We start from the raw sequence: 25,550 nt of genomic DNA on the forward strand, positions 1-25,550 counted from the left end.
AGATTTTATTTATTTGAGAGAGTGTGTACGTGCATGTGCTACCTGGGGAAGGGGTAGAGGGAATCTCAAGCATACTCTGTGCAGAGTGCAGAGCGACCCCCAGATCATGAGCCAAAATCATGAGCTGGATGCTCAACCAACTGAGCCACCCAAGGTACCCCATCCTCATGAGTTCTTAAAGTCAATCCTTAACTTCCTTTATTGATATAAGTGTGGAACTCTGAAACAGCATCACATTAACCCCGAAGTCAATCTACATGTAATTCAGGCTGTTGTTTGATTTGAGTGATGATCTCTGTAATAGAATTGTTATAAGTCTAAGGTATTTCAAGGGCACTCTCAGGCAGTGTATTAAGCTTCAAATATGTAATTTATAACTTTATATAATGGTGGATATGCTTGCCACACATACCCCCACCCCCCGCCCTGGTAATCCACTTTGGAAATACAGAATGGAAAATGACTGTTCTGAATATTTGTTTCTCTTCATTTCCCAGTTATGATTAATGGAAAATATTGCTGTCCAAAGATATACTTCAACCACCGTTGCTTCTCAGGGCCATATCTTAACAAAGGAAGAATCGCTGAGCTGCCTCAGTGTGTAGGACCTGGGAACTGTGTTCTGGTCCTCAGAGAGGTAAGGTTCTTGCCTAGGGCAAAATAACTTGGAAATTTCACAGCAGTCTCATAGACTCATTCATATAAGGATCTACAAGCCGTATGTTTGACAATGCTAAGTTTTATCAGAAATGAGTCACTTTTCTCATATATTGTTCTGAGAACCACACATGTCATTATGTGTGCTCCTTAGGAAACATTCACCTAAGTAGTACTTCATATAGCATGTTCACCTCTGCCAGTGTAGAAAGGGCTTTTGTCAGAGGTTTCCTAAACGCGGTGCTAGGATGAATGGGAGCATAGTCTAGGAGTCAGAGGCTGTGTGGCACTCACAGGGGCCATGATAAAGCTACAGGTCAGCTGGACTTGCCCAGCTGCTCAGCCAGGCTGCCATGCACTGGGCATACCAGATACAAGTACTGTTGGGGCTTTCACTCCATAGGGTGGCAAGGCAGGGTCTGGGGAGGCCGAGCTTCTGTGCCTACCATGACTGGCAATGGATTCAGAAGCATATATACCAGAGTAATTTTTAAGTAATTTCTTCCTGACCATAATGTTTTGAATGTCTAAGAGGGTCTGATTATTGTCTTATTTGCAACTTCGGTCAGTGGTCATATCTTGAATATTATTATTTTGTTAGTATTTGTTAATGAATATGACTAGAATTAATCTTCTAAATGACATTCTGCAAGATAACAAATTCTGATGGTCTGCTCTTCTCATTCCCAATTCCTATTTCTGCTTTAAAAATGGAATGCAGGTCCTCACTTTACTTATCAATGCAGCCTATAAACCCAGTCGTGTCCTTCGAGAGTTGCAGCTGGACAAAGACTCCGTATGGCATGGATGTGGGGAGGTCCTAAAAGCCAAGTGAGTAGCCTCCTCTGCCCTTTATTCTTCCCTGTGTTTAACAGGCCACAGAGCCCATTCTGCCACACATCATGTTAGAATATTATATCCTCTCGGCCTGTTTTTCTTCAGCAATTTGTGGTGAAAGACTAGATTAATTTTCTTTTGTAAGTTTCCATCCTGTCTTGAGCCAATACGATTATAAAATATGGTAAAAATGAGTTACAAGAAATTTGAAAGTTATAAGACATAAAATGCAAGAATATTTTTTTTTGTTTTTAGATTTTAAGATCCATAAAATTACCTTTGCAAATTACTGTGTAAGTTTATAAACATTTACTCTTATATTCTGACCCTGTCAGCATGACCATTGACAGGTTAAGATGACCCATGACCATACTCTGAGGATCACTGTCCATGGGTAAAGGAAAGCCTTAGTGCAAGTCACTTTCTTTCAGTAGTTAGTGTAGGAGTTCCTATTTGAAAACCTTAAACTGAGAAACCAGAAAGCAAGAGCCTTACTTGCTAATATAAAAAACTCAACGTTTATCTGTCATAGCTTAAGAGATAAATTTAAGTACAATATGCATAAACTCATTATTTTTAGAATTCTTAACCTATAAACGACATAGACTAATCTGAGAAGCAAAGATATTTTTCAGGTCTGTGAATGCACTTGATTTTCTCTGGGTAATCACTAGCCTAGTAAACTTGGTCTCTGGCGTCTTCCACGGCAGATACAAAGGAAAGAGTTACCGGGCTACTGTTGAGGTAGTGAAGACAGCAGATCGGGTGACTGAGTTCTGCCGGCAAACCTGCATCAAGCTGGAGTGCTGTCCGAATCTCTTCGGCCCACGGATGGTTCTGGACAAATGTTCTGAGAACTGCTCTGTGCTTACAAAGACCAAATATAGTGAGTCAGCTTTTTCAAATTTGTTAACTATGACAGCTGGCCATACTTTATATCTTGGAAAGTTTTTATTTTGCAGATACTCACCTATAACAGAGGTATACAGACTGTTTCTGTAAGGACCAGATAATGAATATTTTAGGCTGTTAGACATATGATCTTTGCTGCATATTCTACTCTGTTTTATTTTCTGTCTTTTATTTTCACTTTCTTTAAAGAACACTTTTAAAGCTTAAAAGCCATTTTAGCTTGAGGGCCATACCATATTTGGCCCACAGACTCATGTGCTAATTTGCACATATAGAATGTATACAAATTACCTGTTGCATATGATAAGGATATGTGATTCATTCATACAGGCTGCAAGTATTTATTATGTGTCCGCTGTATGCCACCACTGTTCTATCATTGAGATGCTACAGTAAAGAAAAATAAATTCCTGTACTCATGGAGTTTACATTTTAATGTGGAAACAGTTAATACATAAGTGAACACATAGGGACAGGTACTATGGAGAAATACAAAGCAAGATAAGCAAAGTAGGGGAGTGGGGAGTAAGGAAGGCTAGGAGGTGGGGTAGTTCAGAGGAAGTTAGGGAAGTCTTCCTGCCTGCTCCTGAAGGAAGCAGGAGAGCCAGCCAGAGAGAACCTAGGTGAGAGTGTTCTGGGCAGAGGGCAGCAAGAGTGCAGGCAGGAGCAGAAGCTTGCTTTGTGTCTGGAAGGAGCAGCAAAGAAGCCTTGGTGGTTGGGAGGCATCAACAGTAGGAGAGAGGGTAGTTGTGGGCCTCACTCAAAACTGTCACAGCAACACCTGTTCCCTCATTGCTTATCTTCTCCCATGTGAAAGTGCACGTGCGCGCGCGCACAGCACACACACACACACACACACACACACACACACAGTCATACAAGATGAAATTTCCAATTCGGAATCCTTGTCCAGGCATTGTTGCCCACAGACAAAATTCTGATCCTACTCCCTTAAATTTTACAAGCCCTGATGTCATTTGGGAGAATTAATACAGAGGAAGATTTTACCTTGTTAAATTTGAAGATTTCTTTTAGGGATCTCTAATCCTGTGCCTCTTAACCTTTATCATGCATGCAGATCAGCTGAGGATCTTGTTAAAATGAAAGTTCTGATTCATCAGGTCTGTGGGTATCTGGGGTCTAAATGCATCTGCTTTTCCAACAAATTCCTAGACACTGTTGATGCTACTGATCTGAGGTCATTTAGCATGATCAGCTTGCTAATCAGTGTTTGAATCGCAAAATCATATAGGAGTCTAACAACCTTGTAGTTTCTATTTATATTTGTTGGATTGTAAACTCCTTAAGGCAGGAATTGGTGTCAGCTTATTATAGTGTCAGATTCAGTACTTAGTTTAGCAAATTGCAAGTATTAGTAGCTAAGTGAAATATACTCTAAATATGTGTATATCACTTTTGAGCCTGTGGAGGATATGCAGATTTTATTAGCTTTTTGACTACATTTATTTTTCACAATGATATAAGCCTAGACTTTAGGAGAGTGTGTTTACAATTTTTCTCAGTAATTTGAGTGATATCAAATGGATTTATATCCTGTAGAATTCATTTTTTTGCCAAAAAGTTATATTTCATTTTCATCTTAATATATAACTAGTATATATATTTAGAGGCTAGAATGTATATGGTTCCTTTTTGGAATTGTCTTTATATTCTCAAATTTATATGAAAATTCACAGGATCTAGAATAGCCAAAACAATCCTGAGAAAGAAGAATAAAGTTGGAGAACTTACTGTCTGACTTTGAGTTTTACAATAAAGATAGTGTAATCAGTAGTGGGGTGATTGAAATAGTCACACAGAGTGATGGGACAGAACAGAGGGGCCAGAAATAGACCAAAGTTTATATGGTTAAGTGATTTTTAGCAAAGATAAAAAACTTAACAGGAAAAGGAAGTTCTTTCAATAAATGTTACTGGTATAGTTAGATTTCTAAATCAAAAAACTCCTTGGCTCCTACCCCACTACATATGAAAATTAATTCAAGGTGCATCATAGGCCTAAGGTAAAAGCTAAAACTTTAAAGCTCCTCGAAAACAAGAAGGATATCCTCAAGATCTCTAGGAGGTCATAGAATACACTAACATAAAGGGGAAAAAAAAACAAAATTAAAAACTTCTCAGAAAGTTCCCTCCCCTCCCCTGAATAAATAAAATATTTTTTAAAAAAATAAAGACTTTATTTATTCACGAGAGACACAGAGAAAGAGACAGAGACATAGGCAGAGGGAGAAACAGGCTTCTCCCAGGGAGTCCGATGTGGGACTCAATCCTGGAACCCCCCCGGATCACGCCCTAGGCCAAAGGCAGACACCCAACCGCTGAGCCACCCAGACGTCCCAGAATTTCTCTCCAGGATATAGTAAACACTCCCACAGCTCAGTAATAAGAGAAATTTGGAAGCTAGAGAAAGCTGGTAGTTATACGACATTGTGAATATGCTAAAAATCACTGAATTGTACATTTGAAAATGGTTAATTGTATATTATATGATTTTTTTACCTCAATTTTTAAAAAATTAAAAAGGAAAAAAAATGTTCTGATAGATAATGGTGATTGTTGCAAACATACTGAATATCCTAAAAAAATCACTGGATATGTACATTTTAAAATGATGAATTTTATTTTGTGAATTATATCTCAATAAATAATTAAAGAAGGAGAAAGAGAAAACCATTTTAAAAATAAAGAGTAGATGCTGCATAAAAAAGATACATACATGTCCGATAAGCACATGAAAATATGTTCAGTATCGTTAGTCATCAGGGAAATGCAAATCTAAACTATAATGAGAAATTACTAGACATTCACTAAATTAGCTAAAATGAAAAAGATGGACAGTCCCACAAATTGGCAGCTAGCTCTCTTATACATTGCTGTTGGGAGCATCAAAACTATGTAACCCTTTTAGAAAACTGTTTGGAAGTTTCTTTAAAAGTTAATCCTCCATCTACCATATGACCCAGCAATTCCATCACTAAGTGTTTACCCAAGGAAAATGAAAATATGCCCACTAAAAGCCTTGGGCAAAAATGTTCATTGCCAGATAGTAACAGCCAAAACCTGGAAATGGCCCAGGTGCCTGTCAACAGGAGAGTAGTTAAAATAGTATATTCTATACAAGGAAATGCTATTCATCAGTAAAAGAGAATGACGTATTGATACACACAGCAGAGGGGAAACTCAAAAACATTATGCTGAGTGAAAGAAACCTTGTCCAAAGAGTATCTACTGAATGTTGCAAAGATGAGGCAAAACTGACCTATATTGATGGAAATTAGAATCCAGTTTGGTTGCCTCTGGTGAGGGGGACTGACGGGGAAGGGAGACGTTCTATATCTCGATAGAGGGAAGGTTATTCAAGTTTATTCATTTGTCAGTACTAAGTATACTGCACATTTGAGAGCTGGACGGTTAAGATTGTTTCATGGTATATAATTTAAACCTTAATCAAACACAGTGTACCTGTTTTCTCTTGTCCTAGTAGGATCTCTTGTGTGAGGTGTATAGAAACCATGAAGCTACTTCATTGTTCTTTGTCATTCCCATTTAGCACACTATTATGGAAAGAAGAAAAATAAAAGAATTGGGAGGCCACCTGGTGGGCATAGCAACTTAGCATGTGCCCTGAAAAAAGCCAGTAAGAGGAGGAAGAGGCGGAAAAATGTTTTTGTCCATAAGAAGAAACGCTCCTCTGCATCTGTTGATAACACCCCAGCAGGCTCGCCCCAGGTATGAGATTTGTGATGGACCCATCCTGTCTAGAAGCTGAGATATCACTGCTGTACACTACGGACACAGATCCCTGCCCAATGAAGGTGGTTTTGTGACACAGAGCTGGTTTGTTGGGAATGTCAGTGAGACTTTTCTCTCTGTTGCTCTAGGGAAGTGGAGGTGAAGATGAGGAGGACCCAGATGAAGGAGATGACGATTCCCTCAGTGAGGGCAGTACATCTGAGCAACAGGACGAGCTACAGGAAGAGTCAGAAATGTCAGAGAAGAAGTCATGCTCTTCCTCGCCTACCCAAAGTGAGATCTCTGCATCACTGCCTCCAGACAGACAACGGAGAAAAAGAGAGCTTCGCACTTTCTCATTTTCTGATGATGAGAATAAACCTCCTTCACCAAAGGTACCCATTTAAAAAAATATGATGCCTTTTATTTCTGTCTCTAGAGTTTTCTAAAATCTGATTGTTAAAAAAAAAAAAAAAAGGAATGCTGACATCATTAAGATTTTATTTATGTGAGAGAGGGTGAGTGAGAGAGCACGAGCTGGGTGGGGGATAGAGGGAGAAGCAGAGTCCCCTCTGAAGAGGGAGCCTGATGTGGGGCTAGATCTCAGGACCCTGGGATTGTAACCTGAAGTGAAGGCAGACGCTCAGCCAACTGAGCCACCCAAATCCCCCCATTCATTTCAGTACAGGCTTCAGTTGAATTTCTCAGGTCTCTTTTTAAGGAATTCCAAATTCAGTTGCAAGGATTATTTGGAGATCAACTATTTTGTTTTATTTTTTAATGTATTTATATTTAATACATACATATTATATACATATATGCATATTATATAACATACACATTACAAGAGTGGCAGTGAAGTCACTGTTTTAAAACTGGGTTGCATTTTACATGTATTGCCATAACTGAAGCAGTAAATTATTTCTCCTGATGATTTAATTAAGCATTCTTCCTTCCAAAGTAGTATCCTGTTCATTGGAGCACCTTACCAGACAGTGAGTCAAAATAGACCAGGAAACAAATGGGAGGTTAAAAACCATTTTCCTCTGTTAAATTGTCCACATTATTTGTGCTGAAAGTTTGAGATACATTCTTCCCCCATTGATATTTCTTATTATAAAAGCCAATCATTTCCTGAGTACCTAGCGTGTATGGACCTTGGCCATCTCTGTTGGGAGAAATCGTGCCCTAAAACCACTTAAAACCTGCCTCAAAGGATTATGAATTTATATAGAGAGACTTTTTAAAAATAAACTAGCTCTGACACCATTTGGTTTGCTTTGTTGTGGGCATTGAAGGAAATAAGAATTGAAGTTGCTGAGAGGCTTCACCTGGAGAGTAACCCCCTGAAGTGGAGTGTGGCAGATGTTGTCCGGTTCATCAGATCCACTGACTGTGCGCCTTTAGCGAGAATATTTCTAGACCAGGTAATTATAGAGACCTTTGATTTTTAGTAATTTGTCTCTTTAGCAAAGGACTGTGGATGTAATAGCAATTTATTTACAAGTCTGAGGAAAAATATTTCTATCCAAAAGAAAAGAAATGTAGTTCTAGAACATTTTAGGAATCGAAGTAAAAGGATTGTAAAAGATTGTGATTCCCGACTTCCCTCACAATTTAAGCAGATGATCATTGTGTTGCCATTTTCTTTAAGACTTTGTTTTCATCCCCCAGATATTTAAATGGCTTAAAATTAAACATGCCATGCTTAATTCTGCTCTTCTTTTCCAAAATAATGATTTGCTTGCTTTTAAAAATAATTAACATCTGTAATGTGTTAGGTTCTAAACTGATTGGTGATCAGTTTTAAGGCAAGTTTTCTGAAACAAATAGTCTGTGACCTTAAACAAATATTAAAATAAAATTTTTTTGATGATTGGGGGATTCCAAGCTGAACATCTTTGAAGAGCTCATTAGGCTTTTATGAATGTTACAGAGTAGGAAAACGTTGGAGTTTATAGTTAATATTATCTTTCAGATTTAGAAAGCATCCTCTAAGAGATGTTTCTTTTGGCACATTTGATTGCCAATTACAAAGCTGGTTCGTTTACTGCATTTTTGCAGAGCAGAAACTGTAGAATGGATTTTTAATCCTCAGTAAAAGTTTATCATTAACCTAAAGATTCATTAGTGTGGAGGACTGCATGGGGCACTTAGAAGAATCTATGTGATACTTGTGTAAAGGGGAAAAGTAAGTCAGGGAAAGCACAGGGACTCTGATTTTGACACAAGCCAAAGGGAACAGGGGTCTCTTGATTACCAGCCATCCATGGGCACATCATGGATAATGTGTATTTTATGCTTTAACAGGAAATTGACGGGCAGGCCCTGTTGCTCCTTACCCTTCCCACTGTTCAAGAGTGCATGGACTTAAAATTGGGCCCTGCCATCAAACTCTGCCACCACATAGAGAGAATCAAGTTTGCTTTCTATGAGCAGTTTGCCAACTGAGAAGGACAACCAAAGTGAGCTGTGTCTTTGAAGCACAAATGCAGCAAATCCTTCTCCCCGCTCTACCAGTGGAGCTGAAACAGCCCTGGGGCTCTGGGCCCAACAGAGGTCGGCTTGCTCTCTTTGCACTTTCAGGGAAGGAGGACCCACACTGAGGAAGCAAAAACTACACAGAAGCGACTCTTCTGCCAGTGGAAATGTGGGCATCTCTTGGTCAGCAGATTGCAGTTAAAAAAAAAAAAATAAAGGTTGTGAAGAAAAGACTCCTGTAAGAAGAATAAGCATTTCCAGTGGTGTGGCTTGAAAACGAAGAATAATCTAGGCTGCTGGAAAGCACCCTTATGGTTGTTTCCTTTCTGTTCTGTTCCTTCCCATTGTAGATTGAACTTTGTTCTCTACTTTCTCTTTCTTGGAAAGAGAGGACATAGCTTTAAGTCAGCACTGATTTGGGACTGTGCCTAAGGCATATCAGTGCTTCATTGTCATTGTGTTTTTAAGCTTTTTTAAATTAAAACAGTTCATTTTGGGGATGATTACGTGGCTCTAGGGTTTTGAATGTACAGTCACACTTTGATCCATTTTAAAATCTATTCTTAGGAGTTCCTTTGTTTACTACCTCTGTTGATGATTGAGCTTACAGCCATGTATAAGATTTTTTTGTATGATGCCATTTTTAAGCTACATGAACACTAAAACTATGACAGAAGCTGGAGGGAAGAAAACACTGTTTGCTTTCTTAAAAATACCATGTAAGCACTTATACCAGTTCCTGCTCTGACATGAAAACCCTGCTGTTATTGTTTCCCATCTGGACCCAGTTTGGGCTCCCTGTTTTAGGTGGTCTCTCAAAAGATTGTGGGTTTTTTTGTTTAGTTGCTTTCTCCCCATCAGTCCTCAGAGGGACTTCAGTGGCTCTTATTTTATGTTTACTTTCCTCTACATTTGTCTGTTTCATTTCTAAAGTCCTCACTTTGGGTAAAACTCAGTAGGTGTTCCTTGGACCCATAGGAAAACCCATTTAACTTTCTTTCTCGATGTCTCCAGGCAGAGAAGGTAGAAGCACAATAGAACGTTTCTGGGTGTGATGCAGAGCATGGAGTTTCTGTAACATTGTGTCCTCAGAGGCTGCATAAAGATTGAGAGGTGGTTAAGGATTCTGGAAACCTCTTTGCCTAGTCACATTTACTCATCTTCTTGGTTAAATCTTTAAATTGAAAGTAATCTGCAGGCTGAGGATTCCTGCTCAACAGTGCAACAACTTGGTTTTCTTATAGGTGTTTCTTTTGGCCCAGCTCAAGATGACATGAAACTACAGGTGAATTTCACTTAGGATTGCACGGCTAGGTACTATAGGACAATAAATAGCATCTGCTGTGCTGTTCCAGCCAGGAGGAAAGAGGAAAGACATGCATATAGATTGCTTCCTTTAAATGGTTTGCATTGCTGAGTGTTTTGCTTTTTTTTTTTTTAATCATCCTAGTTACCTGCAAATTTTAACCTAATCACTCATCTTCAAGATTTGAAAATGTTTTAAAACTACAAACCTGGTGAATTCTAAACAGCTATAGAAATATAAGGTAATATTATTGCAAATTTAAACTGATTGTTGATTTTTTCACTTTTCTTCCTCTCCTCCACTACAACAGTTTATGGACATTGGCAGACATTCTGTAGTCTGCACCTTCTCTTCGTTAGATCATTTACAACCACCTTAACTCAAGCCCTCCAACCAAACCACATATGAGAAAGCCTCAGCTCTTTGCCCAGGTTACCACCAGATAGACCTGGAAAGAAGCTTCATTTAAGTTAAAGTTAATATGTTTGAATTTACTCAGAGATCCAGTTTTTTAAAATGTAATTAATTCTATGGCTATGGAAGAAAAGCATATATAAGATGCTTGGGAACAATTAGTGTTATGTACATGGACTTGGGCAGGGGGCGTATCTTTTACGTAATTAAAGTTCCTGAGAGCTCAGCAGTTAAGGCACTAAGGCAAAGAGAGTTCTTTCAAGATCAAGGGAAAAAAAAAACATCTAGACTTACTTAACGTTTTATTTAGGGAAATGAGATTTACTTCCTATGAGAGGAAATTGACCAATTGAATACCTTATATTGTCTCTCTTTTACCTTCTCCAAAACCATAGGTAAAGGGAGCGCCTGGAAAGGTGAAACTCACAGCCCTGAGTGGTCTGGACTCTGGATATAGTCAGGGCTCATCTGGCTTCTCTGTCTATATGGTGATTGTTCAAGCTTAGCTTTCTCCTAGAGAGAAGCTGACTCTAAGTTGAGTTCCCTTAATATTTCTTGCATTTTCATGGTAAGATACAGTTTCTCAGGCAACTTTAAAAAATTATATACCCCTACCCCCACTCCCAGTATTAAATAAGAGAAGGTAATTGTTTGAGAATTTGGCACAGGGCTTTTTTTTTTTTTTTTTTAAAGTATAAAATTTAGACTTCATTTCCCTCATAAAGCCACTGGGCCCTGACTGGACAACAGTGACAGTCTGATTCCTCCGATTCTAAAACAGATTTTAAACCTGATAGTAAGTCACCATATTGGGGTAAAATATATATTACACATGGTTACATGAACTTTGTTTTTTAAAGGTTGATACCCTCTTCAGTTTATGAGAGGTACATTGTAAGGGGCTGCATTTATCTGAATTTCACCTTCAGCTGGTCCCACAGCCGCCCGAGGTCAGAAAGTTTCCCATGATCCATTTTTTGATTCTGAATTGACAAACTTGGAAGCAGGTGAATGAACTGTATCAGCCTCCTGGACCTTGAAGTTGACCGACCACTAATAGCCTATGTTAGTATGTTAGGGAAACCTTTTATTGTACATGAAGATTTGCTGTTACATTTTGACTGTATTTTGGGGGCTTCTGGAAACCATGCTGTTTTCCTTTGTAAACTGCCCTTGTCTTCCTCAGTGGAAGGAGAGTTGAGGTGTCTATGTAGGAGATGTGTTACTGGGACTTTACCTATCTGCCTCTCTTTAGCAGTGTAGGTGGCTCCCAGCATCAGTGTTGTGGGTACATGAGGTCAGGGAAGGATACTTTGCTAAGTATCTTCCTCTGGAAGAGATGGACTTCTTGGCAAATATTTATTGAATTATGATAGAGGCAGACATGGAAAACCAGTTCAGAGCTTGGCCTTTATATGCCTCTTATCCTGGAAATAAAATTATTTTCACTGTGAGAGAGAGGGCCTTGGACCAAAGCTTCCTGAGGACTTGAATATATTTTTTCTCACTCTCTTTTATTAATCCTGTCACTAATGCAGTACCTGAATAGAGATTAAAAGCTTTAGGAGGCCTTCAATAGGCAGGACTCAGAACCATTCCCCCTCTCGCAAGCCAAAAAGTATTTCTGGGGGACAGAATATCAGGAAATTGTTAACAGTAGGTAAGAATTATCTAGATGGGAATTTTGGGAAAGCTCACAGACACATTTACTTGGCACCTATGACCAAAGACTTATATTGAAGACCCCATTCACTGGTTTGATTGATGACCTCAGAAGCTCTGAGAGAGTTGTTAGGAGCTCAGTATCAACAGTGGAAACAGGTATTGGGTTTGAGCAGTGGTCCTGTATACTAGGGATGATTGTGTGTGTGGTGTGTGGTGTGTGTGTGTGGTGTGTGTGTGTGTAAACTCAAAAATGTTCTGTGTTATCATTTGGCCTAAGGAAGATAAAGGAAAAGACGTCACTAACAAGTATAAATCTTGGTGGGAACAAGGGGACCCCCTTTTAAAATTTGAATGTCTCTGGTCCTGGGTCCCCTATAAATAACCATGTGTCATGGTCATGGTTGTGGTGCTGTCTCACACAGAAACTCTGTAGAGCAAAGTCTCCTGCAAAGCCAAAAAGAAATCAGTCCCTTTCATGCAACTGTAATTCTTCCATGACTTCATTCACTTTATAATGTTCTGTTTGTGAATTATGATGATTCTCACTCCTTGTGTGAGAATGTATGAACTTTGGAAATTTGAATCTATCCAAGTAAGCCACCTATGGATTTGGAGTTTTTGCAGAAGAGTTCTAAACTCAAAGCTCAGTCCACGGATCTGGTTCTAAGCCTTCTTACTTGGGGTTTCCTATGTACTTGTTCCAGACCACATAGGTAATAGCCTCGTTTCTGAGGGCAGCCTTCAGGGTGAAGGTGGAGAAGGTGGTGGGCAGTAAATGCACAGGAGATTTTCTTGCTTCTGGTGTTTCAGAACTCTTAGATTTTTCACAAGAACCAGCAAAACCAGGAGAGGGGGAATGGAGAAATAGGCCTAAAACTTCTTCCCCTTATATCTTTTCTGACTTACCATACTATTTGGGTCTGTCCTGGTGCTATGGCCTATCACAAAGGACTGTTTTAAAAGAGAAACAATCTACAGCCTTGGTGGACAAGTCCTTAACACCAGCAGTCAAGTGTGAACCCTGAGTCAGGAAGCAAGGGTCTCTGACTATTTGGGGGGACAAAGGATGATACTGCCTAGTGAGATGATGCCACCATTGCTGATGGGGGTGCCTGTTCTCAGGATGTGTGGAAACTCAGTCATGATGGGTTTCTACATGATTTAGTCAACCTAACTGCATGCCTCGCTTGGCAGAATGGAGGTTAGCAAATAGTGCTGGAAGGAGGATTTACCTTTGGGGTAAATCAAATCACACAGCAGATGACTCAAGGACCCCCATACAAAGTTCAGACAAAGTTAAAACTGGACAGTTCCTTATCTCCTTTTGTAAGAAGGCTCTACGGAATTGTAGTTTGAATGCTTCTTTTGAGATTTTAAGTGCTCATTTCTTCTTCCTTTCTTCCCTTTTTTGGTTGAATATTCTCTAAAGACAATCAGAGGCCTGCCAGGGTGGGACTTCTGGCTGGTTCCAGCACTGTCCTTAGGCCTTTTTCTAATACTAACTTATTGGAACTGATGCACTTTGTTTATGCTTTTTTTTTTTTTTAAAGCTGCTTGTTTGGAATGAAACAAAATGCATATTGCATTGTATCCTTCCTGCTTGCTGTTTTTCTCTTAATTTTAAAAGTTATGCATTGAGGATAAAGTATAACTAAGGAGAAATATGCACAAGAATACCTATTAAAATAACTCCCATCAAGTTTGATGGGTATAACTTCAAGGGATTAAAAAAGAATTATTTTGGATGAATATTTTGCGTGGGGTTTTTTGTAAATAAGAGTGTATAATAACTTGTGGTATATTATGACAGTTTTAAGTGGTTGTAAGAGAATTAAAACAGGTCTTAAGCTATGTTTAACTTCATTTGACAGCAAAGAAGACATCTTGGCCAGAGTAAATTCTTCAAAACTCTTTCCATTGGGGCCTCAGAATCATCTCTGAAGAGAGGAGAAAGTTCCTTTTTACTTCAAAAAAATGAAACTTTCCAGAATTTCCCCCCCTCTCCTGCTGTCTGATCTTTACCCTTTGGATTTAGGTACTTTTGAATTGCATTTTAGGAAAGGTAGGAAGAGCAGAATATCCCCACAGCGACATTGCTCCTGGCATTGGGGAATCTGCCCTGATCTCGGAAGAATGCTTCTTGTTTGCCTACATTTGCCTTGGTACAGCAGCAACGGGCCTTAAGGATCCCTTCACATCTGGATGAGCAAAGCAGTGCTTTGCAAAAACTTCATTCTTCAGCTCTGTGTGCAACTTTCCTTAAGCTGCCTGTATCTACAAGCAATTAACAGTCTCCTTATACTCAGCCCACAATCTCTTCTGCTTTAAGTACATATCCTCTCGTTTGGTTCCCTCTGAACCCGAACTGTAACTGTTGAGCATCCCCATAAGAGACCTTCTTAGACTTAAAGACAGTAATGCAATTTTCCCTTACCTATTTATTTTCTTAACCTGATTTTCTGTATTTTCCCATGGTCAATACTTGTGGAGAGTTTTAAATTTTATAAATTAAAATTCAGTTTAATTTAAAAAAGTGTTGCCATGTTCTCTGTGCCAGGCACTATGCTGGATTCATGGGTGAATTAAAAACCAGTTCCCACCCTCAAGAGGCTCATGCTCAGCTGTGAGAAGAGATGTCTAATGTAGCAGTGTGAAAAGCTGTAGTGGAGCAGTATACACCAGGTGATGTGGAAGCCCGCTGGGGAGATGGAGGTCAGGCAGGCTCAAAGCACCTTGAGTTAGTGGTTCATTCAGTAGGGGAAGGGGAACAGTAGTATATGCAGCTAGAATGCCATTTGTGACACACAGAGGTGCAAAGTGCATTGTAAGAGAAGGGCTAGAGAATTGGCTCTCGGGAGCCAATACCATTTTTGTTCTCTGGATAATCAGGCTAATATTCCTGTTAACCCAGAAAGCTTTTGTATGGCATTTAGCCTTTTTGTTGGAATTCCTTGGTGGCTGTCTTTTAGGGGAAATTTCCCTAAATACGTATTTATTCCACAAATTGTAGTGCACTGTCTACTGGAATAATACCATGCGTACACTGTCATTAAGTGGATGCAGCAGGAAGGCTAGGGACTGGAGAGCACCAATAGGAGGTGTCTGGAGAAGAGCCACAGGGGCTGGGAGGGCAGATGGGAGAATAGGGACTAGCCCCTCGTAGAGGTAGAGAGCTGGTTCCAAGGAGTCAAAGGGTTCAGGTGGGAGTAAAAGTGCATGGTGGAGGGGGATGTTAGAGACACTGGCAGTTGTCAACAATTGGACTTTATGAAGCACGTTTAAAATGAACAAATGGGGCTAGGTTCACGTTTTCAGTATAAACCTTGCATATTTCTAAACGACAGCGACTGGATTAAAATGATCATTTACATAATGTTTAGGGAAGAAAAGAAAATCGACTCGGGCCTGATTGACGAATCTAAAATGAGCTTTTGGCTACAATATTCGTTCCAACAAGGAAAGCAGAAGGACGCCAAACGTCTGGATTAGAAGGAATATGCCTGTGTGCAGAGTCTTGGATTGTTTTCCTCACCGCCTCCTGCAGAATAATCTAGGCTGCTTGCTGAAAATGCGGATTATCCTGCCCTGCCTGTCTCAGAACTACTGAGTCGGAATCTGAGGGTGGAACCCAGGCGTATTTTTAATAAATCCTGCAGGACATGAAGTCTTCATTTTAGAAAGGAAAAGCATTTAGGCGTCCCGGCCCGGAGCTCAGGGTCCCCGCGCTCACCTGCTCCGCTCTACCTGTGGCCGGGTCGCACGGCCCGCCCCGCCCCGCCCCGCCCCCGCCCCGCCCCCGCCCCGAGCCCCGAGCCCCGCCCAGGGGCGGGGCGAGCGGGAGCGGCCGAGCCCCGCCCCCGCGCCCGGCCGAGCCAATCAGGCGCCGCGGTCTCGGACGTCGGGTTACGCGCGGCGGCGAGTGGGCCGCGGGGCGGAGGCTCCGGCTCCCGGCTCGGACTCCCGGCCCCGAGTCGGCGGCGCGGCCCCCGCAGGCAGCGAGGCCGGGCGGGCGGGTGGCCGCGGCGCCCCGCGCCCCTCCGCCGGGCCCGCCATGCAGGGCGCCGCCGGGAACGCGAGCCGCGGGCTGCCGGGCGGGCCGCCCTCCACCGTCGCGTCCGGGGCGGGCCGCTGCGAGAGCGGCGCGCTCATGCACAGTTTCGGCATCTTCCTGCAGGGGCTGCTCGGCGTCGTGGCCTTCAGCACGTTGATGCGTAAGTCCCGGACCCCGCGGCCCCACAGGCCTGTGCGACCCCCGACCCCCGGCCCCGCAGGCCCGGCCCGGCCCCGCCTCGCGGAGCCTCCTGCCGGAAGAGCCGAGGCCTGGGGCCCGGGGCCCGTCGGCGGGGGCGGGGGGCCTCCTGCCCTACAGCCCACACGCGCCTCTCCTCCGGGAGGACTGCCCGGAACTCGCCCCCCTGCTGCCCTGTCATCGCAAATCAGGCCACCGCACTGTCCAGCCTGGGGCCGGGAACCCTCAGCTGGAACAACCCTTTGTGCCTCCGCATGGAGTCTCCTCCCGTCCTCCCCTTCACACTTTGAACCCGCATCCCTAAATCCCCAGTCTGACGCTGGGCTTTTTCCTCCTCTTCACTCCGCAAAGATCGGCCCCTCCCCTCGGCTCTTAAATCCCTCTACTTTGCAGTACCTGGATCGTAAGGCCACGCGTCGGGTTCCCGTACTACTTCCTCCTGCCCCTCCCCCCCCCCCCCCGCTTTCTCCCAGCTTTATTTTCTGTTTTGGTTGGAGCAGGACCCACCCAGACTGCCTTCAGACCCACGTGTCCTCCTTCCCCTCCTTTCTTCCTGAACTGGTCCACCTGTTCCATCTCTGTCCCAGGCTTTCCTAAATAAGTTGCACCTCAAGCCTCGCCTCCCCTGGCTGTTACCCTGCCCAACCCACCCCATTACTTGTATTTCAAGTTTCCTTCCTTTGCATGAGACTCAGGCAACCTAGTGGCTTAATGGAGAAGGCAACTCAGAGGGTTTGGGGAGACCGCAGAATCCCTGTGCTAAGCCCCCCCCCCCCCCAGGAGCCCTTTCTTGAGAGTTTCCTGCTGGAGAAGACAGCCCCAGATGGCCTTTCTGGAAAACTGGAAGTTTCACCCTGTTGCACTGTGTGCCATGCGTCGTGGGGTTGTGTTAATTGGTGCACATCCTTCCCTTTATTACAGTGGCAGGAGGCTTCAGTTGGCTGTGGGCCTGGGAGTGCCCCTGTGATCGCATTTTGGGGGAAGGAAGGGTTATAACCATCCGTACAGAGGCATTATTAATTCCAAAATGACTGGTTCTCAGAACTTCCCCATAGTGCTCACATGGGCAGAGTGGAAAGTTTCTGCAGAAAAGTACACTCCTTAGCATCAGGAACGGATGCTGCAGCTGTGGGCATTTGTCGTTGGGTGGGGTTGCTGGGGTCACAGTGTTGCCTGTTAGAACTCCAGGCTTGTTTGAGTGAATTATCCCAGGCTTCGGGTAACCCCGAAGAGGCTGTTCTTGGATTCCACTTTCTTCTGGTTGCCTGGCCTTGATAAATCTTACCACAAGTGTCCAACTGTTTATGTATGCCACCTTTTCTTTCCTTTTTAGTCTCTACTTGCCTTACTGTTTTCCCAGCTGAACAAATGCCCACTTGTTCCCACAGTAATAATTTGTGACGACGTAGCCAAAATCAGCTGCTGACTTGGGAGCGTGAACTGTACGTGTGTATTTCCAAGACATTGTGTGTGGGTCTCCACTCCCGTCCCACTTCTGTCTCCTACAGCTGGTCTGCCCTTCTCTCTGAAGGAACCACAGTCTTACCTTGTATTTTGTTCCCTGACTTAAGATTTCCTAGCCCAGCTCTGCCTCTTTCCGTGGTTTGATTGCTGCTGGTGGCCTGGTGTATTCCTGAGGGCTTGATACTCATGGATCAGAGAGGGAGATGCGGTTTTAACGGGGCAGAGTTGCTCGCCGCCGAGAAGTGTGCCGGGTTGTCTGTGTTCAGAGTGACGGCTCTGGAGTCTTCAGGGACACACTCACTTTGCTTAATCTTCCGTGTGAGCACATGGGCAAACCCCGCTGCGGTTGGTGCTTTCTGTATGCAAAGATCAGACTACAGAGTGGCCTTTTTGCTCAGTGTAAGTCTAGACATGGAGGGAGCTTGTGGATGGGCACCGGTTCCTGGGACAGTGGTGAGGAGGAGTGACAGAGAGAAGGGGTGGCAACAACCATGTCTGCCTTGCTTACCTCTTAAATTTGTCATGGGGACGAGGAGGGAATCTCTCAGGGCTGCAGTTAAGTTCTGCTGTGACTCTGCTGGGGACGAGTGAAGGGGTTGGTGGTGCTCTCAGGAAGTGCCTCTGTGAGCAGTTTGGTTTGCCTGGGCTTTGTCCTCTCAGACACAGCGTCGATTCCCCGGGGAGGCAGAGCTGCTGGCAAGAGTGCCAGGCCCCCAGGACAAGTGTCCACCGTGCTGCCCCTGAGGGACTTCTCAGTTTAAGATGAGACCACTTCATCTTTCATCAGTTCCAGTGTTTTCTTTGCCGAGTATATTTTAAATAGCAGTCCCCTCTCCTGAGCTGTTTAAATTAACAGGCCCTACCCTCTTTGGGGGTCACAGTCTTTTCTCTCCTGGGTGCTTTTGCCCCCCTCAGCGATGGGCTCATTGGCTGTCTTCTCTGACACTTCTCCAGTTCTTTGGGGAGGTCCTGCTCCATTTTCCTGTCAGACCAGCTCTGGGGAGGATTTTGATTCTCACAAGGATTTCTCATCCTGGTGCTAGACTCTGTATGGGGGTTTTCAGACCGTCTCAGCCCAGATGGTCCAGAGTTAAGAATGCCAGGTGATGTATGTAGCCTGTATTCACGCTGCAGATGTACACGGCTTGTACCGGTCACCATCCATAGGCATGTCTCAGTGTCGGCTAAGACATGTCGGCGTATCTCACACTGCCCTCAGTGGCTCCACCTGAGCTACCTGCTCTGTACTCGAGGAAAGCTGAACACCCTCAGAGGCAAGCTTATAAAGAGATTTCCCAATCTGGGTTCTCTGGGACATCATCGAGAAGCATTGGTGTCTGAGTAGAAAGCAGTGCTTTCAACGAGGGGGCTTGTCATGACCCACCTGCTCAACCGTTCGTCTTGCTCTGGTAGCTTTATCTCTAGTCTGTGACTCGATGAAGTCACTCAGACCAGAGTCACAGCAGAACAGAGCTCAGCAGGCCAGGAGCTAGCATACTGTTGCACAGCGGCGCTGTGGCCCAGCTGTCAGCCAGAGGTCAGTGTCAGCCAGTGTGTGTGTTGGCATTTGGGAGTGTTGACTCTCAGGATGTGTGATGCCCAGCAAACACAAGCCTCCTTCACCAAGCACAAAGTTCTGGGCCAAAGTATAGACGGAACTGGTTTTTAACTCAACCAGTGTTTTGAGAGCTTGGATAAGCCGACCTGCCTATTTCTGTGTTACAGATGTGGGGACTACCAGCCAGTTGGGAGAGGGTGTCAGTGTTTTATAGAAACACTGCCAGCATTGAGAAACGATAGTTTTCCTTGAGACCCAGAGTAATATCACAAACCAGTCTGCCCAGCTTTGTAATCTTAATCTCATACAGGAGTCCCTGGTGTTTTGTCACATGGTGAACTGGCCTTCCTTTGTGTTCTGTAGGCACAGAGACCTACTGGGACCACCCTCCCTGGTATCCCCTCTTCCCACCCTATCCCAGTCTTTATCTTACGAAATGTCAAACATACAGGAAAGATGAAAAATAATACAGTGAGTACAATATTAGCTCTACCTAGATTCAGAAATTGTGTTTTGTGTTTTGCCACATTTGTGTGTGCCCCTCTCTCTCTCTCTTTCTCTCTCTCTCTATATATATGTGTGTATATATATATATATATACACATATATATATATATTTTTTTTTTTTTGGCCAAGCCATTTGAAGATAATTTTTTACTCCTGAAAACTTCAATTGAGTCTCCTTAGAGTAAGGACAATCTTCTACATAATCAGAGTTTCACAGTCATGCCTAAGGAAATTTATAACTCCACAGTATCACCTAACAGCCAGTTCATAGCACACTTCCCCACATGTCACAAGTCTCTCAGCAGTTTTTCAAAACTGTGAGCCAGCCAAGGTCCACACAGTTGTGTTTTGAAGTCATTTTTACTGTAGAAAAATCTCACCCTATATGCACCTTTTTTTTCTTCTTTTTTTAATGACAGCCATTTTTGAAGAGTGCTGGCCAGTTGTGTGTGGTGTCCCATGTTCTGGAGTTGTCTGAGTTTGTTGTGGTGTTTGAGCTGCTTCACTGACCCCTGTGTTACCTGAGTTTGGCCTGGAGGAGTTTTTTTAATTATTTTTTTTAAGGATTTTATTTATTTATTCATGAGACAGAGAGAGGCAGAGACACAGGCAGAGGGAGAAGCAGGCTCCGTGCAGTGAGCCCGATGCAGGACTCGATCCCAGGTCTCCAGGATCATGCCTTGGGCCGAAGGCAAGTGCTCAACTGCTGAGCCACCCAGGGATCCCCTGGAGGAGGTTTTAGATTCAAGTAACCTTGTTTTACAGCAAGAACGCTCTGTAGGCAGTGCTGTGTGCTTCATATTACATTGTGCCAGGAAGCGCATGACATGAGGCAGTCCTGCTATTTAGTAATCGTAGGGTCGATTACTTGGTGGAGGGGTGAGGTCCCTGGATCTTTCCCTTGTAAAAGGTATGTTTTCCCCTTTGCAATGAATAAATGATCTCTGTGATGGTGATACTTTGAGATCATGTGAATATCCTGTTCCTCAGTAACTTTTCCCTCAGTGGTTACTTGGTAATATAATGGAACATAGTGATGGCCGGAGTGGCGCTAGAGCTCAGGAGAGAAGGCCCCTGTCTCTGGGCCGGGCACCCAACACTCACTCAATAAACGTCAATTTCCTTTGCTCCCTCCAGAGTGCCAGCCGAGGCAAAGGCAGAAGAACATCTTTTTTTTCTGTCCCAGGCTGGTATTGTGCCCACAGGGAAAAGGAGCGCGGCCAACATTACCGTGGCAGCTGGTTAGGAATCTTTATTTTTAGAAAGTTTTCAGGGTTTCTGAACACTGATTTATCTGGTAGCATGTATCCATAATAGTGATCTCCTTTATTTATAGTAAAACTTAATTAATTTGGAGTAAAATCAGGGCCAGAGGGAGTTGTCTGAATTGGAGGACAGTCTGAGTTGTAGAATAATTTAATGAAATGCATTTTTTAGCCTTTTAAATACCTCTGTCAAGCATTGCCCTATAGGGGCCTATCAAGCCTCCACTGCTTTAATGATCTGTTTAAAATCCTTTGCAATTAGTATAATATTTGCATGAAGATGAAGTCTCTTTGAAGGAATTTTACAGGTGATTAAAAATAGCAGGATCCCTGGCTCTGGAACCAATCTGACCTGGCTGCCATTTCTGCTTCTGCCTCACTGTGCCCTTGAGCAGCCTACCTGATATTTCCCGAAGGTTCTCTTTGCTCTCCAGTAGAATGGAAATGCTAACTTTCCTAGGACTGTGGGGATTAGGAAAAACGTCTGTAAGGAAGCCGCATTAGTATCAGACGCATGTTAGGCCCTCCGTAAGGGGGAGGGGTGAAATCATCCTCATTGTGGTTACAGTATTTGCATTATGAGAGTCCATTGAAGAGCATTTCACAAGTGCTTGAGTAACTTGTTTTCTGAATCAGGTTAAACATTTCTCCTGCTATCTTGTTGGCACATCTTTACCTCTCGCCCTCTTTTCATAGACTGCATACTAGTAGGAAACTTGAACACAACCAGCACTGGTGCTGGTAAAATCCAAATTAGCATGTAGAGGTGATGCTCTCCTTCCTTTCTTCTCCTACCCCTGACCTGTGTTTTCACCTGCAGAGTCTCACACGGACCTTGAGAGGGCAGCCGGTAGACTGGGGTGGCTTGGTTACAGGTGATTAATCTGGGTCCTGGGACCTGGGGTGGGTAATGGCAGGGCATGGCCTTACCCACCCCAGGTCCCGTGGAGGTGAGTGGGGGCGCCTGCCCCAAGAGCCGGTGTCTTTCCTGAAGCGTGCTCTGTACCGATTTCCCATTGTACTGGTTCTTGTTCCCGGCACTTGATGTACTTCCCAGGCACCCTGGAAGGAACAAGGATAGTGAACAACATCCTGTTAGTAGGTATAGAGCTGAAATGTAAGCCAGGTCCAGCTAAGCCCCTTCTCCTGACTCCTGCCTGCCTTCTTTGGGCCCCTTTCCACACAGGTGCACTTTGTGAGGACCCTACCCCCTGGCTACTTCACCTCATTTTTTCCAACTTAAACTACTCTGATTTTCTTTCTTAATAATTCTTTTTTATGTCCAAAGTGGTATCTGGAACTTCAGACTGTTTTATGGCTATTGATAGCATGAAAATATGCATTTGAAGTGACTTACCAGTCATTTTGTGCATATATGAGTGACCTCTGAGGTTTGCTTTCCCAGTCTAGGCTTTGTGCAGGTTCTCCCTGGCTGTGTGAGGGTGGCAACCCTACCTGGGGACTAAGCCACCTAGGGCACTGGGGATGGAGTACAGCTGAGTCCATTCAGTAACTGGTGAGGAGGGCTCTCCAGGCTTTCGGGTTACCTGCTGGTTTTCACAGAATTTGTTTCCCTGGTGCTGCAAGGAGTGTAGTTAATAACCTCGAGTTAGGGAGAACCTTGAAGTTATCCTTTCCCTCATGTATGTGTGGAAGTGGTCTGTGAGCCTCTCAACCTGCTCCACTACTGGGAAGTTTTCCATCTATTTTTTTTATTATTATTTATGATAGTCAGAGAGAGAGAGAGAGAGAGAGAGGCAGAGACACAGGCAGAGGGAGAAGCAGGCTCCATGCACCGGGAGCCCGACGTGGGATTCGATCCCGGGTCTCCAGGATCACGCCCTGGGCCAAAGGCAGGCACCAAACCGCTGCGCCACCCAGGGATCCCCGGAAGTTTTCCATCTAACCCAAACTTTTTCAACTTGGCACTGTTGGCATTTGGGGCCAGATAGTTCTTTGCTGCGGGTGCTGTCCTGTGCATTGTTGGGTGTTTAGCAGCACCCCTGGCCTCTACCCACTAGATGTCAGATCCGCCCCCCTCCCTTGGGCTGAGACAGATAAAAATGTCTCCAGACACTGCCCAGTCCCTGTTGAGAACTGCCTTTATTCAGTTTGGAGGTCACTCAGTGAACTCTCAGGGGGAGCCCTAGAGAACAGATATGGTCAGTATGTGGTCCCTGAAGGATGAGAACAGTGCCCTGGCAGGGCTTGTTAAGGGCCTGGGTGCTGCATTGACATGGACCTGCTGAGACCTGCACCTGGTCCTCCAGGGGCTCTTGGCTGGAATGGGCTGCAGCCTGGACAGTGCGGAGGTGATTGTGGAAGCCTGGATGGGAAGGGTGAGGGGTTCTGGTTGCGGCCAGGGAAGTGTCCATGGGGAAGCCTTCCGTGAGCACAGCACCGGGAGTGGAAGCAACTCAAAGGGGACATAGAATGGTGAGAGCCAAGGCCCAGAGGAGGTTGTGAGTAGGGCCATCATCCTGGGGGCTGGAGAGCATGCGACAGAAACTTCTAGACAGCCTTCCTGTTCAGTGTAGGCCTCTTTTCCTACAGCTTGTGCTTAAAAAGGAAGATGAGTTAAATTATTGGGGGGCAGATCAGGTTCTGCTTTACCCTGTGCTTCATTTGGATTATTTCCCTCAGAAGGTTTCCTTTGAAGCAGCTTTTTTTTTTTTTTAAGATTTTATTACTTTATTCATAAGAGACACACACACAGAGAGAGAGAGAGAGAGAGGGAGAGGCAGAGACACAGGTAGAGGGAGAAGCATTTTCCATGCAGGGAGCCTGATGTGGGACTCAATCCTGGGACTCCAGGATCACACCCTGGGCTGAAAGGAGGCGCTCAACCGCTGAAGCACCCAGGTGTCCCTCCTTTGAAGCAGCTTTATCACATCCCTTGTGGATCTTACGGGGTCTGTTCCCCCCCCCCCCCCCCCCGCCGAGGAATAGACTGTCCAGCTCCTGAGACATTGCTTTTAGCTAGTAAACAAAGCAGCTCATTATTGCTAATTAGCTTTCACTGGTGGCCCATCATATTACACATGGGTATAGAGGAGGCAGGGATGCTTCCAGCCTCGATTCTGGACTGCTGCCGGGGTGGTGAGCACGGTCCCAGGCTTTGATGGGCTTGGGCTCTGCTAAAGAACATCTCTTATGAGAACACCAGGTGTCAGCATATCCTAGAAATCCTGTACCTACCACAGGATTGTCAACCACTGAAATCACTTTTGTGCCTATGATGAAAAGACTTCTAACTTGAGTTACTGCAACCCTGTCTTAGCATCTGACACGCCCTCCCACATTTCCTTTGATTTCGTGTCCCCTTCATCCTAAAGGGTGTGTTATGCCGCTGTCAGGCCACACTTGAGCCGCTTTGTATGAGGCTGGGCCTTACTTGGGGTGTGCTTTCATGGGGGGGCTGTGGAGTGGCACACAGGATAGGGGAAGTAGGATCACTTGGCTGGCTGGGGCACTCAACCATTGTTTTTTTTTTTTTTTTTTTTTTTGACTCTAACACTTCTTTGAAAGACTTGGTGTTGAGTATATGGCTTTTCCTATCCCCAGTCAGTGCTAGAAGTCAAGAGCTTTCATGCTTTGTCTTTAGTTTTCTCTTCCATGGACAAATTTGTTTGCATAGTAGTTTAGGACACAAGCAGGACCAACCTTATATTTTTTTTATATGTTCACCTCTGTCAAAATGCTTTTCTCCATTCCCCACCCCCACCCCCAGCTTTTGTTCTAGACCCTGGGCTAGCTTCTTTTTAATTTTTTAAATTTTTTAAAGATTTAAAATTTATTTGAGAGAGAGCAAGAACAGGGAACCCAAGACGGGGCTCTATCCCAGGATCTGAGCATCCAGGGATCATGACCTGAGCTGAAGAGAGATACTTAACTGACTGAGCCACCCTCTCCTCTAACCTCTTAAGCTCATTAGTTTTCTTTATGAGCTTTTCCGTTTTCTTAGAAGACATTTTCACGTAATAACATGGAAAATGATGTAGAGATGCTGGCATTGCTCCAGTTACATGATAAGCCCAAGATGCCATCCTGCAGGAGCAGGGTACACCGCCTCTTACCTTGAGGACTTGAGGGCCACGTGAGCATCTTGGCCAGGGTGCAGTCAGAGCATGAGAGCAGGTTTTCTATTTGGGTGGTGAGTTTGAGCCCCAGATATTTGCAGGCCGTTCCAACACAGCAGATCTGCTGTTTTCACTGCTGCTCCGACCCTCATTCTGAGCTCTGCAGGGAACTGGGGTCCAGAAGCCTGGGAAAGAGAGGCCAATGATGAGGGGCAGGTGCTGGGGTCCTACAGGCACAGTGGAGGAGGCCTACATGAATGTATTTTCTCTGTCAAGATCCCTGGTTGGTATCCCCATTTCTCTGTGAGAAATCTGATCAATTGCTGGCAAAAAAAAAATATAAATAAATAAATAAATAAATAAATAAATAAATAAATAGGCTTTGTGAAAGGAGAGTTAACAAG

The 25,550-nt window shown here is 44.0% G+C and overlaps 2 protein-coding genes across 7 annotated transcripts in view; both read left to right on the forward strand.

The window, feature by feature from the left end:
- SFMBT1 (Scm like with four mbt domains 1) overlaps positions 1-9,142 on the forward strand; it is a 119,605-nt gene extending 110,463 nt beyond the window's left edge. For all 6 annotated transcript variants that reach the window (XM_055342904.1, XM_055342909.1, XM_055342905.1 and 3 more), the window contains 7 exons: positions 498-637; positions 1,379-1,488; positions 2,205-2,380; positions 5,977-6,155; positions 6,308-6,553; positions 7,457-7,585; positions 8,469-9,142. In XM_055342904.1, the coding sequence (XP_055198879.1) occupies positions 498-637; positions 1,379-1,488; positions 2,205-2,380; positions 5,977-6,155; positions 6,308-6,553; positions 7,457-7,585; positions 8,469-8,609 (1,121 nt within the window). In that variant the 3' untranslated portion in view covers positions 8,610-9,142. The remainder of the gene's footprint in view (positions 1-497; positions 638-1,378; positions 1,489-2,204; positions 2,381-5,976; positions 6,156-6,307; positions 6,554-7,456; positions 7,586-8,468) is intronic.
- Positions 9,143-16,005: 6,863 nt separating this feature from the next.
- Positions 16,006-25,550, forward strand: part of STIMATE (STIM activating enhancer) — a 49,262-nt gene continuing 39,717 nt past the window's right edge. The window contains exon 1 of the mRNA XM_055344836.1: positions 16,006-16,235. Coding sequence (XP_055200811.1) covers positions 16,076-16,235 — 160 coding nt within the window. The 5' untranslated portion in view covers positions 16,006-16,075. The remainder of the gene's footprint in view (positions 16,236-25,550) is intronic.

The sequence above is a fragment of the Nyctereutes procyonoides genome, unplaced genomic scaffold, assembly GCF_905146905.1.
Source record: "Nyctereutes procyonoides isolate TBG_1078 unplaced genomic scaffold, NYPRO_anot_genome, whole genome shotgun sequence".
In the NCBI taxonomy this organism is placed as follows: Eukaryota; Metazoa; Chordata; class Mammalia; order Carnivora; family Canidae; genus Nyctereutes; species Nyctereutes procyonoides.